Source organism: Bidens hawaiensis, unplaced genomic scaffold (assembly GCF_021521415.1).
Source record: "Bidens hawaiensis isolate Kalapana, Puna unplaced genomic scaffold, B.hawaiensis_p1.1 tig00000001_1, whole genome shotgun sequence".
NCBI lineage: Eukaryota > Viridiplantae > Streptophyta > Magnoliopsida > Asterales > Asteraceae > Bidens > Bidens hawaiensis.
The window spans coordinates 7,881,711-7,896,001 of record NW_027491014.1 but is presented as its reverse complement, the minus strand read 5'-3'; the positions used below and the strand labels follow the sequence as shown (position 1 = coordinate 7,896,001).

The 14,291-nt window shown below is 34.8% G+C and overlaps 1 protein-coding gene across 1 annotated transcript; it reads right to left on the bottom strand.

The window, feature by feature from the left end:
- Positions 1-1,556: 1,556 nt before the first annotated feature.
- Positions 1,557-3,699, bottom strand: LOC143551040 (uncharacterized). The gene is made up of 5 exons (XM_077041810.1): positions 3,389-3,699; positions 2,815-3,002; positions 2,181-2,759; positions 1,897-2,092; positions 1,557-1,803 (listed from the first exon to the last, which is right to left on the bottom strand). Exons 1-5 carry the CDS (start codon positions 3,697-3,699, stop codon positions 1,557-1,559), a joined length of 1,521 nt encoding a protein of 506 aa, XP_076897925.1.
- Between the last annotated feature and the right edge of the window lie 10,592 nt (positions 3,700-14,291).

Sequence of the window (14,291 nt, the reverse complement as noted above, 5' to 3'; positions counted from 1 at the left end):
CTTCGTCATCCTATATTTGCGCTACAGGACGACTCCCGCACGTGATCAAAGGAGAAGGAATGGCTAGTGGGAAGAGTGGCAGATTTGTAGGAGTAGTTGTTACTTGCTAGTTTTTTGTTTATAATGAGGTTATGATCAATTAGGTTTATCACTTGTTAGCTCACATTCATAAACACTCACTGAGAATTCTCTGTAAACAGTACACACACTTAGCTTCATTGTATTCGTTGATCTTAAACTCCACCTTTGTAACCCGATTTTTACATTAATAAAGTGGTGGTAGACGATTTATCATCACCCGGGGTTTATATGCCGGCGATCCTCTAAAGATCAAGGGCTTTTCCTCGTAACAAATCCTTGTGTTTGCGTTTATCATATTTGTTAACCTAGAACTAAACCTCACCAAACGAATTTGATTACATTATCCTTAGTAGATTTTTGACCAAAACAGTATTGTTGACTATTATGTATTTTGACTTTATTTTGGATGTAATTTTGGATCCTTTTAAGAAATGTATCATCAGTAGTATGATTTAATGGATCTAATATGTTAATGCTAATAGGGTGTTGAATAATGTGTTAAATAAGTTAAATCACATTATGCACATTATGCACAATCTGCACAAACAGTATGCACATTTTCACATCTGCACATCCATCAAGGGCAAATCTGTCCTAAATAAGTAAAATCAGTTCCAAGGGCAATATGCACAAAATAAATCAAATATGTTCCAAGGGAAAATATGTCCAAGCATAAGTCACAATCACCAACAAAGCCAATTTTAAATCATAAAACAACCATTAAAAGATGAACAACATCCATAAACCATTTGCGCATATCACAAGCCATCTGCACAATATGTCCAAGCCATCTGCACATATGCACAAGCCATCTGCACAATATCTCTAAGCCATCTGCACAATATGTCCATGCCATCTACAAATATGTCAAAATAAGTAAAATCTGATCCAATGGCAAATATGTCCAAGCCATCTGCACAAACATTAAAATATGACCAACAACCATAAATGCAAACAACAACCAAGTTGAATGATGAACAACCATATTAAAAGCTACTTGCCATTAAACAACTATTAAACATTCGACAACTTAAAACATCGATAACATTAATCAGCAACATTAATCAAGTCAACAACTTAAAACATCCATACCATTACACATCCATAACTTCAATAAAATCAGCAACTTAAAAGTTATAAAAAATGTCAAACAGTAGCCAGATAACATTAATCAACAACATTTTTCATGCATGATCTCTTGTTATGGCCCTTTTGACCACATGCCAACAAGTATTGGATCCTTTTGGCCTTGACTTTCTCACTGCCTTAGCTTTTTGACATTCACCCTTCACAACCTTTCCCTTGCCCTTTGTATTAACCTTTGACTTTTTCCTTGAAATATCATCTTCCCTCTCCGCTGTTGACTTTTTCCTTGATTTCTTTGGTCTTCCAGTTTGCTTTTTGAATTTAGGAGTCGTGATATTTATTGGGACATGTGATGTGGGCCACATACTCATACCATCAATAGGATACACCTAGTAGCTATACACTGCCTTCCACCTATCCATTGTGTAAATTGGGTTGACAAATGTTTCTGGCCCGCCAACAGTTCCGTCATGTGCACCCTTCACCCAAATACTTGCCACCACATGTCTGCAAGGTATCCCAGGTATCTCCCATCTCCTACATGCACATGTATTTGTGGTCATGTTCACTACACACTGATCACCATTTGGTCCTGTGACCTGATAATGATCCTCACCATTCCAATGCACAGAGTACCTATCATCCAAATACGTAAAGCATTCACACATCATTTACAACACAAGTAAATATTGATATACAACTCATCTGCTTGCTTCCTTCTTCACTGACTCCATCATTTGTGTAGCATATGGTGTTAGTAACCCTGATGACCTATCAATTACCTTCAACACATTAACAATCTTCCTCATCACATATTCTCTTATGTATTCCAACAAAGTGATAATAGGCTTGTCCCTTCCATCTACCAGCTTTGAATTAAAGCATTCACACATGTTATTGTTCAACGCATCAGACATTGCTCTACCTATTATAAAAAAACATTATAACAGTGTCAGATAAAGGACAAAAATTGAAAGTTATTAGAGAATAAAGGATAAAAACTGTAAACTTACCAGTGCAGTGTGACCTTGACCATGTTTCTGGTGGGACCTTAGATACCCAAAGATGTGCCATTTTGTTTAACTTTTTTAGGTTTTTCATCTCTCTCTCATAGTGTGTAGTTTTTGTACATCTGGCCAGCTTCCAAAGAGCATCCGTGTAAAGCTTTCCTTTGAAGAGAGTTCTTAGGTTATCTTCAATGTGCCTAACACAAAACCTATGCTCTGCAGAAGGAAAAAACTTATCTACAGCTTGTATAAGACCCTTTTGCCTGTCACTCATAAAGGTAAACTTAGATCTGTTGTTCAAATCCAAGTCATCACCAAGGCATTCCAAGAACCATTCCCAAGAGTTCATTGTTTCAGCTTCAACTGCAGCATATGCAACAGGGTAGTATCCATTGTTTGGATCTAGAGCAACTGTTGTTAAAAGTTTCCAAGGCCATGCACTTTTAAGGAAAGCCCCATCCAGTCCCAAGAGATCCCTACCTATTTCTTTGAACCCTTTTTTCAAAGACCCCAAGCAAACATATATCCTCTTGAATTGTCTTGTCTCAGATGTTGGATCTGAGCATTCTTCTAATTCAAGCTTCACTGTTGTATTTGGATTAGTCCACTTCAATATAATCCCTCAATAGCCAATACTAGCCTCTAAAATTTCCATTTATATGTTCCTTGGCCAACATCTTTGCCGTGTAAGCTTTCATGTCAGGCACACCAACGTCAAACCTCCTTTGAAACCCTTCTTTGATAGATTTAACTTTCAGCTTTGGGTCATCTTGAAGATCTGTAACCAAATGGTTTGAGAGGAACCCAGCTGTGCAAGCATAAATTTGCCTAGATTGAAGGCATTTATGTTCATTTACCAACCTTGTAATTTTCCATGAAGCTGTTCTCTTTTGGTATGACAACAACAGTATCCAAGGGCATCTAATAGCAAGTGGGTCTTTCCTTTTTCCCTACCCCCAAGATTTTTCTGGACTGGTCCCTAATCTTTAATAGAACTGCTAGATCCAACCCCTTGCATGTAGGATGCATCTTCCATATCCCCTTCACACACTGCCATCACCCTTATCAAATCATCGTTTCTTATCCTAATTTGTCTTCTTGTTTCAACTACATGTGCCTTGATCATATCCTTCACCTCTGCTTTTGTAACAAAAACCTGTCCCACATGTAAAAGATAATCCATGTCCCTCTCATTTCCTTATTTTTTCATATACATTCTATCATTATCCAACATAACATCATCCATTTCAATGTCCAAACCCTCTAAACTACCAATTGCATCCTGATGTTTAACTTCAAAATCAATATGCAATCTGAAATCCCTCATATCTACATCTACACCATCTGTGTCACCATCTTCATAGTTGAAATTACTATCTGAATCACTTTCTGAATCTTCATCACCCTCCCTAGTTTTCTTAACATTCTTAGATTTTTTATAGTTCTTAGATGTCTTCACATTCTTAGGTTTCTTAACTGGACAAACCTCTACATTTTCATCATCATCAGAACACTCATCTCTCATTTCAAAATTAGAATCCCTACTATCATGAGTTCCACTTTCATCTTAACTTGAAGATTCATCAATATCTTCTCCACCATCATATGAAATTGAAGATTCTTCACTATCTCCATCTCCACCTCCATCTCCATCACCATTGTAATCCATCTCCACCTCATTTGTAGGTTGCACACCAAAAGCTTTGAACATTCTCATTTTCATCTTGTTTGTCTTGTTCCACAACAACCTTTTGAACAACAACCTCATTTGTGCTATCTTGCCATTCCAACAACAACCTTTTCTTAGCTGAGTTTGTTTTATCTAGTACTACCTCACTTGCAAGAAACTCCTCATCTGTTATCTCTTCAATGGTAAACTTTGAGGGTGAGCAGAAGTATGTGTGTACAGAGGTGTACTCATGCTCGTTATACCCATTCATTAACTGATTACAAGCTCCAATATACTTAGCAAATCCCCTAACTCATCATCACTTCCCAAAGCTCTAAGCCCCCAATCCAATTCTAAACCCGGTACTACATAATGGTAGAATCTAACCTTATTTGTAGGATAGGCTAATTCAACCAAGAAATCATCAAGCTCGTGAACAGAAAACTTGTTAATATCTAGCATGTCAACAAAATACACAACGAGTCTGTTATAAACCCGTCTAGGAAATTTGGTGAAAGTGCCACCATCGTGCAACTTGATCGAGAAAAAATGTGGATTATTTACGACACATTAAAGATTAAACAGTTGTTAGTTAAATAAACCCGATTATAAACCCTAAAATTTGAACTTACCATAAAACTTCTCAGCATCCAATTGTTCAAAATCTTCACGGATGTAGAATCGAGAAGGATGGATATCATCCATTTAGGGTTTTTAATTTCTGCTAGGAGAATGTTGTTCAATTAAAGCATTCAATCGGATATTAGGGGTTTTTTAAGGATCACCAAAAATGAAGCAATTAAGGATGGGTGAAACCACTGATAAAGGGGTTTTGTTTGCAGGTATAGACGAAAAGACAAATCTGCGCTCACATGCGCCTCACGTGAGATTATTTAACTGAGTTTTTCTAACCCAGTTAGCATAAAGGACACAACGTGTAGAAAATAAATGTATAAAGTACACCGCCTGCAAAGTAACTAAATAAAGGACACGAACCGTAAATTGGCTTTGTTTAAAGGATAAAATTTTTAATTCTGTCTTCATTTAATTTAAAAACCTAGAAAAACATTAGTAATACACTGGAAATAAAAATTTTCTAATGTGGTGTAGTTGTAGGACGTATTTGTTTCTTAATGGAGACATAGTTTCAATACTTACAAACAACATTTTGGAGGGTATAAGTAGAGGTGCACAAATCGGGTATTAGAGAAACCCGGGTTCGTGTATGGAATCGGGATCGGGTATTGGAAAATCGGGTATTAGCAGTACCCGGGTCGGGTTCGGGTCCAGGTATTGCCTCTAAAAACCATACCCTGTGTATTGGGTTCGGGTCAGGTATAGAACCGGGTATTCTAAACCCGGGTATTTGAATACCCTATTTCCGGGTATGAAAAGACCATATTTTCGGGTTTTTACGGGTATTTTTCAGGTACAAATTGGATTTTTTCTAGGGGTTGTACTTTTTGAGGGTATTTTTTGGGTATTTCCAGTTATTTTTAGGGTAATTTCGGGTATAGATCGGGTATTTGAAAAACCCGGCTTCGGGTATTGGAAAACCCCGTTCCGGTTATGGAACCGGTTCAGGTACAGGTTTTGGTACTAAAATGCATACCCTATCCGTACCCTACGGGTAGGGTCGGGTATAAAAAACCAGTTCTGGATTTTTTTTTGGTGTAGTTCCGGGTTCGGTTTTTTGTGCACCTCTAAGTATGAGTTTCTAAATAAAGGAAGATTGTGGTCTTTGTGATACTCAGTTCGATCCTTAGGGCATCCGGGTTTTACCATCAGTGGTTCTTCGGGTGTGTGGGTTTTCCCTAGCGCTGGAGATAACTTAGCGGCGCTTAGGACTCCGCACGACTAGGTTAGGCCAGCTGGCGATGGCTTTTTATCATTGAGTCACCCCGTACAAAACACTTATTTATTGGCCGTAAAGTAAAACATTGGAAATAAAAAAATGCAATTCGTAATGTAAATTTTTATGCTTATTTATGTATTCACCACAATTATCTTGATGTGTTTACTTTTCGTAAGTTTGGGTCGATTGGAATCAGTTTCACTAAAACCAATTTTAGATGTGGCATCGGGTCAGATTGCAACCCCCTTCAGAAATCCAAACTAGTTTTTCTTAACACTTCTAGGCTCTGGGCCTTTGCCCACGCTTTTTGAGGATGGCTAAAACTTTCTATTTTCAAAATAAATTTTCAACTTAACTATTTTGGTAGTTTTCTCTTAAAAAAGTATAATGCAAACCAAAATCGATTACACTCTATAGATCATACCACTATTTGAGTTATAAATGACTCATCATGTATAATAAAAAGAAACAATATGCCATCTGTTGGTCTTGATTTTGTTTTGATGATAAACCAAAGCCGTAAAATATCCTACGTACGTTGGAAGCTTTGTGTTATTTTTGGTCCTGACCGTCAACTTTATGGTAATATCCAATCAAACATATCAAAATCTTGTTAGGCTAGTTTAGCATTCAATTGTAGACCTATTTTCATGGTTAAAACAAAAGTGTGATCCTAACATAAACACATTTAATTACAATAATTCCATTAGCTTTAGTTAAACTAAAACATCAACAGTAAACTATTCAGTGAAAAATAATTGTGGAATATAGTTGTGTTCGTTGTTTTATAATACTAGTTTCTAGAGTTCAAGTGATTTTATAATTATTATAAATAAATAGTATTAAATTGAGGATGGTTTGGAATACTTTGCATGTGAGGAGACATACCCATTGGATAAGATGAACGACTACAATATATAAATTAAGGTGACATGCGAGACTGAGACATAAATATATAAAAATCAATTATATATTAAATATTTAAACTGAGTAAATCATCCTGTCATCCACTAAAAAGTGACATCCGTCGAAGAAAAACACAAAATACAAGGTTACGTTTTCACAAACAACAACTTACGAAAAATAATATAATCGTTTATTCCAATTAAACATTTATATATAGTCGTTACAAATGACTAATTATCATTATTTTTCTAAATAATATTTAACATTCTAGGATTATAGCTTCAAATATGTTTTGGTTTCAAGTTACAAACTCTATAAACGTATCGATTAAATTACGTACATTTGATCGTCTCTTACGATTTATTCCGAAAATTGTCTTGTGTTGATACTTAGAATGCTAGATCCAAGAAAACCATCATCAAACACTAAAGTTTGGCTCGATATAAAATCCTTGTTCGTTTATCCACTTAGACATGCACAAACGGTTATTCAGAAACCAATTAATTTAACGATCGGTTATTATTCAACGGTCAATTAACTTGTTAGACCACTTAATCGATCGGTTAGTAACTTGTTTTCAAGCACAAAACCCTAACCGGTATAACCAAATCGGTTAACCAGGAAAAAAAATGGTTAAAAAAAATAATTTAAAAACATAAAACCGGTTTCAGTTGACATGTTTTGTAAAAGGTTATGGGGTCAAAATGAAAAACCAGTTACTAACCATCGGTCTTTTTCTGGTAGAAACCGGTTAGAGAGAGACCAGTTACTAACCGGTTAGATAATCGTTTAGTGACCGCTTAACCGATTGGATGTGCACCTCTAACCAGTTGTTAACTTTTGCATTTGAAAGTTATGAACATTTTGGGTCCAAGCCCAACTGATATAACTATAGCATTAAATAAGTAGAGCAAAACTGTTGGGTTTCAACGGTGGTTCGGAACGAAAACGGTCTAATATATAAAACCCGTTTTAGTTAATAATTATTTCGTTTCGATAGATATTAATGAATATTAATATATATATATATAAACGAACTATAAAACGCAGCGGAATATAAACGATTTAAACGAACCATAAACCGAAACCCAAAACCCGGATCCGATTACAAACGCGTACGAGTACGATAAAACAATAATAAATCAACCATAGTTTATAGTTTGTCGATATACCTCGGTTATACACAAACCGGGAAGACACCGAAGGCTAACGAGATGAGCTAGATGACACAATCAACAACACCAAGCAAATCCGGCAACGGCGGCGGCTAGCGGCGGCGATGGCGAATTCCGGCGAGTTGTATAACGGCGGCAATAGGCAGCAAATGGCAGCAGACAACATAAAGCAGCAGTGGCTGGTAGCTGTGGTGGTCTGGTGGCTTGCTGCAGTGGTCAGGTGGCTGCCACGTTTTTCCGGCGGGTCTCCGGCAGCAGCAAACAGCAGCAGCGGTTTTCCGGCGGGTCTCCGGTAACAACAAACAGCAATAGCAGCTCGGTTATAGACGGACAAGAAGCACCAGTTAGCTATGGGAGGCTGAGATGGTGGTATGTGACGTCAAAGGACCGGAGAAGGTGGCGGCGCGTTTTTTCGATGGCCGGAAAAACAGCCGGCGGTGGTGGCGGCTGGACTAGTGTGAAAGAGAGGCTAGGGTTTGTTAAAATTGCCATAAATAGATAATATTATGTATTTATAGATAACTCATTTAGGGTTTAACAATTAAACCAATTTGGGCTTAAGCCCAATCAACCAAATAAAGCCTTTGATCAACATCCAGTCTACCTAATATATATTGTGTCGGGCCTAATTAACATTTAAGTAGGCCTCTATCTCGTCACCCCGGTGTAACTCGATCCGGGTCACATTCGGGTCGGTCGCGTTGACTTGACCCGAAACGACCATTAAATCCAACAAAAACAACCCAAGTCGAGTTAAATATCGTTGGAATAAACAAGAGAAGTAGAGTGTAGAGCATGAATTGAATTGCGAGAACGTTTCTAGTTTCCTAGCTCAAGTCTTTCTATAATTTTCATCCTCATTCTTGGTTAATAGTATGCGATAGCTTATAATTACTTCAATCCTTGTATTGTTTGCTTAATTGAAAATTAATTTATTTCATTAGTCCTCCACACAAATGGCTTTGGAGGATGTTCGTTCCATTCACAAGCTTTTCAGATTCAAAATCATGAACTTCAACTCGCTATGCTTGAGAAGATCTACAATCAACTGGCCCGGTTCACAATTCCACCTCTATTGAGCTTAGTGGTTTACCGGAAGAGGTGTTTTATTCATTCAGAGTAAATACAAAGTGTCATTGCATAACTTTTTTTTATTTATTTATTAATCTTTAATTCATAGCATTTGTACGTTAAATCATATTTTTAATTTATCTCACCCCTGTAGGGTGGAACCCTGGTCCTACTGGTGGTTTAATGTATATATAAACATATAGTATTAAATTCTGCCATTCTGGAAGGTTTAGACTTTTATGCATGCTAGTCTGCAGGCTCATTGGATGTTTGGATATGATGAACGTCCTAATAAAAAGAAAGCGACATAATTGATCATTCATCGTATATAAAAATGAACTGAATATTCAAATTATATCTATCATCCACTCAGAGACATAAAATTAATCAATAACTCTAGGAATCCTCGCTTCACCGCGGAACCGTTAAATTTAAGAAAAACATAAGTAAAAATGTTAAATCATAAAATCGTTGCAAATCGACGAAGTCAGTTTGTATCGAGTTACGACAATGAAACTAAACAAAGAAATAAACACGCCAATTCCAAAATACAATAAATTATCATATGTAGAACTAAAAAAACCGGCATGTTACAGCTGCGAACCTACACAAATTCGGTTAGTATCAACGGTACCAACACAAATTCGTAAACATGTGTTAGTAAGCCAAGAAAAATATTTTAAAGGCGTGGTATCAAACGTTGAAACACGGATATAAAACTATGCGACGGTGAGAAATTTTTAAATCATGAAAAAAAAGTTTCGGTCATTGTATATACGAACTATAAAAAATATGAAAACAAAGTTTAAGAAAATCGTTTAACTGACAAATAAAACATGTATAACCGACACTTGCCTAAGTTTAGTGTTTAAAAATATAATTTGTTGAATATTTTAATTAGTTGAAAAAATGGTAAAATAAAGAAAGAACTTTTATTTTTATTTATGAAATTATTGTTAGTGATTTATTGGTTATAAAAATATTATAATAATGAATAGTAAATTAAATAGTAGTTTGAAACAATCTTCAAAGTAAAAAACGGAGACGAAAAGGAGAGGGACTTTTTTCTTTAAATGGATGGAAGGATTACGTACTCAACAATCAATTATGTTTTGGCCAAAGTTTACTTATTCGTTATTATAAAGACGATGTTGTTTTGGTTGTGGTTAAAGTTCATTAGTGATGAGTTTTAGTTTTCGTTTTTGTTTTTTTTTTTTTACTTTTGTCTTTATTAAAACTTTATTATAAAAAGTATGCTATTTCAATTTAATTTTGTCTACTTTTGGAATAATTTGTTATTGTATTGTTATTGTTTTCGTTCATTTCTCTTTATATCTAACTATTTGTTAACATAATCACAATAACCAAAACCTGTATGTAACCATAATCTATCACGATTTAAAAATTATATTATTCGTCTTTTATACTTATTATCTTTAAACATAGTCAAAATATATGAATATTCAACATTTGACTTACATTATGTTATTTATATTAAACATAATACTGATTTTCTAAATATATCCATAAATTTAATAATATAATTTCGTATTCCATGATTTAAGATACTTTCCATTTTCTTATAATAATCACATTTTAAAATATATTTAGTATTATCAAATCATTAAATATTCTATTATAATTATCTTCCATATTTAGCATTTTATAGAATTTCTAAAGATCTTTTCCACCATTTTTCTCTATTATTTCTCTAAACATGTCTTTATCTTCAAAGAAACATAAAGTTGTTCCCTCCACCTTAAAGATCAACAACTATGATCGAAATGATATTTTAATTTTTGTTTAAGAATCTATCAACCCAACCGATTGTTTACCGGTATTGCTTTTTGATTTAAACTGGAGTTTGTATATTTCGTTTAGGTAATCTTCCAAGAAACCCATTGTCTGATGTTTCAAACTTACCACAGTCAAATAATATTCAAAGTGTTCATGTTAATCCTCCTAACACATGTTTCTTGAATTGATACTCATCTCCAATCTATCATTATAATCCATACGGTAAAATCAGGAGGCCTCAACATTTTAATCATAAATTTAATCTAGTTGAATTTGTTTTTTTTGTAATATTAATTTTTTTTTACAATTTTTTTAATTTATTTTTGTATTGTATATTTGTTGAAATACAGGTCAACCTCAAATCGGGCAGTTAGGTAATGTTTCAAATAATTCACCACTTACTATAACTCAAAACTACCCACCAAATAATTATGTGTGTAATTCTCGTGCAAGTAAGTTTTATATGTATTATGTTTTTTTTATTTGTTTAAATTTATTGTTAATAGTTTGTTCGACTTATGTAAAACTTCTAAACGCAGCTTCTAATAATATAACCGTTACTCCCTATGAAGTTCAAAACGGTTCTTTTTCTACAATTTACAATGGGAAGGAAAACTTATATCCGTCAACACTACCAAGCGTAAACAATAAGTCTCTATATAACAAACTTGCGTATCTATTTGCATCATTGATAAATATTGTAATTATCTAAGTTATGTTATTTTCATTATTCATTTTAAATTTTATATATATATATATATATATATATATATATATATATATATATATATATATATATATATGCAGATGATACTTCTACGCAACTTGAAAGTTCTTATTCATCAAAACGAAAACAAAGAAAGAATATTGTAGATGGGAAACGCGATAAATTAAAACATTACTTAAACAAAAGTTCCCAAAGAAGCCCGTCTTCTTAAAGTATCACCATTTTTCTTTGAATCATTTAATTTATTTCTAGTTTATATGTTGTGTTAGTAGTTTTATAATATTGTTGTCAACAGGTTGTGTTATTTCTTCTAACGTCATCCCTAATCCAACGTCAAATGTTAGTGCTTCTGTTACCAAGGAGAACAACCAATACTATAACTATACCTATGCAGCCGTTAAACGATTTTCAGTTTGTTGTTGATGTATTTAATGGCATATCATTAGGTTATTAGTTAATACATTATATAAGTCTACAGAGTATGTTATAAATATATGTCATAACGTATTTTATTTTATTGTACAGATTATGTTGATCTTGGTAATCAAAGTTTCCAATGTGAATCTTGCAACGCCTGCTTATGGAAACTGAATCTAGAAGAGGAAAAAAAGTAGTTCCGATTCAAATTTCTCTTTATGTTTTCGCAGCGGAAATATTCAACTTCCTGATTTAAAACAACCTCATGAAAGTTATTTTAAGTTATTTCGTGGTGAAGATCCTGTAAGCAAGTATTATTTGAAAAATATTAGACGATTCAATTCAATGTTCTCCTTTACATCAATGGATGGAAAAATTGACAATTCCATTAATAGAGGAAACGTTCCATACACGCTTAGACTCAGTGGAGAAAACTACCATTCTATATGAACTCTTCTTCCATTAGATGGTAAGAAACCTCAGTTTGCTCAACTATACATTTATGATAAAGAGAACGAAATTCCAAACCGACAAGGAGTTTTTGGGTAAGACTTACTTTAAACAGTATATGTATTTAATTTTTATAAAGTTAATATTTTATCATATATTTCATTTATATTAACTTTAAAGTGTATTTTTTCCTTTGTTTTTCTTACAGTCAATCATCATCAGATGCCCAAAATTTTGATGATTATATTATTAATTATCTGAAGGAAATGTTAGACTCCCAAAATCCATTGGTTCAGGCATATCGGATGGTACGTGATTCTTTAAAGAAAATCCTCAGAATGATTTAAAGCTCCGTATTGTTGGAACAAGGATATACGGTACTAGGACGTATAACTTACCAACGGCCTCTGAGGTTGTTGGTACATGATGTCAGTAGTTCAGTATCTAGTGTTGTAATTGTGTTAAGTTGGTTTTGTTATGTGTTAGTTAATATGTTTCACAAGTTCGCCCATCATAAGCGAACTTGTGGTTTAAGCGAAGTTAGTGACAACTTCACCTAGCATGTTAGGCGAAGTTGTCGAAGTGTATTTAAGGTTGGGGTACGGCTTGTATGTTTTTAACGATTAAGTACGGGTAATCGGTGATTGACATATCACGTGTTATCAGTTGCAATAAAACGTGTCTTATGTGTATTGTAACGTGTGTTTGCTTGTGTTTAACGTGTATCGTCTTCTACGCTCGTATCGTCTTACGTAGGGATTCCGCACCTACGTAGAACGAGATATTTCCGTGTAGATCCGGCTGGGAACCTTCAATTGGTATCAGAGCGTTTGCTCGTGATTGTGTGGTTCGGGATTATCACATGGGTGTAGAAATCGTTCCGTTCGACTATTCGCGGGACGAGGTAACGTTGAAATACCGAGTTTTTTGTGTCCTACTAACCTCCCTCCATCAAAAACAACCCATTACACTCTAGAATACCTCGCAATACGTCAAAATCAAACCTGCAAAAACGTTGTGTTCATCAGGCGAAGTTGCCGCCACTGTTTGTAGGGTTTAGGCGAAGATATAAGATTAATCGAAGTTATCAATATCTTCGCCTATCTCACAAGTTCGCTTAACTTAAGCGAAGTTGTCATCAAGCGAAGTTAACATCAGGCGAAGTTGGGAAGACAGCGAAGTTGTGTTTTTCAAGCGAAGTTACTCTTAAGCGAAGTTAAAAATAACTTCGCCTATAGTACTGTTCAGAATAATAATTTTTTTTTTTTTGGTTTCTTTGAGTGCTCGTTTGTATTTCTTCCAAAGATGACTTCTATAAATATTACGGAACTGGTGAAAATGGAGGTGGAAGCAGGTTCAGCTACTAAGGCTCCGAAAATGCTGAAGGGTACCGATTTCGTGGCTTGGAATGATCGGTTTGAACAATATGTTAAATATCAAGATGCTAAGATGTGGGTGTGCATTCAAGATGGATACATTCCACCAACATCTCTGTTTGAGGGTCGTGAACAAATAAAGAAATACAATAAGATGGAAGAGGAAGAAAAAAAGATGTATGAGGCAGAAAGCAAAGCTCATGCTGCGATAACAATGGCTCTCCTACAAGAAATTCTTCACACATTCAGGAAATACAAAACCGCCAGAGAGCTGTGGGAAGCTCTTGAAAATCGATATGAGGGTAATGTGGGGATACGTGCATCCAAGATTAAGCTTCTCAAAACCCAATTCTCGGTGTTCAAGTATCTGAAGAATGAGTCACTTGATGATATCATCACAAGGTATTACCACTTGATGACCGAACTCAGAAATTATTCAATTGACTATAAAGAAGAAGAGATCGTAGAAAAACTTCTTGATGCTCTCCCACCGAAATGGGAAACGTACACTGTCTTGATGAGAGAAGATAAAGAGTTTGCAAACATCGACTTGGAAACAGCAGTCAATAAACTACGAACTTTTGAACTTAACATGGTTCGAAAAGAGACACCAACTGATCAGGTTCAGGATCCGGGAATGTATGGTGCGAAAGTTACTTCAAGTTCAAGTTCAA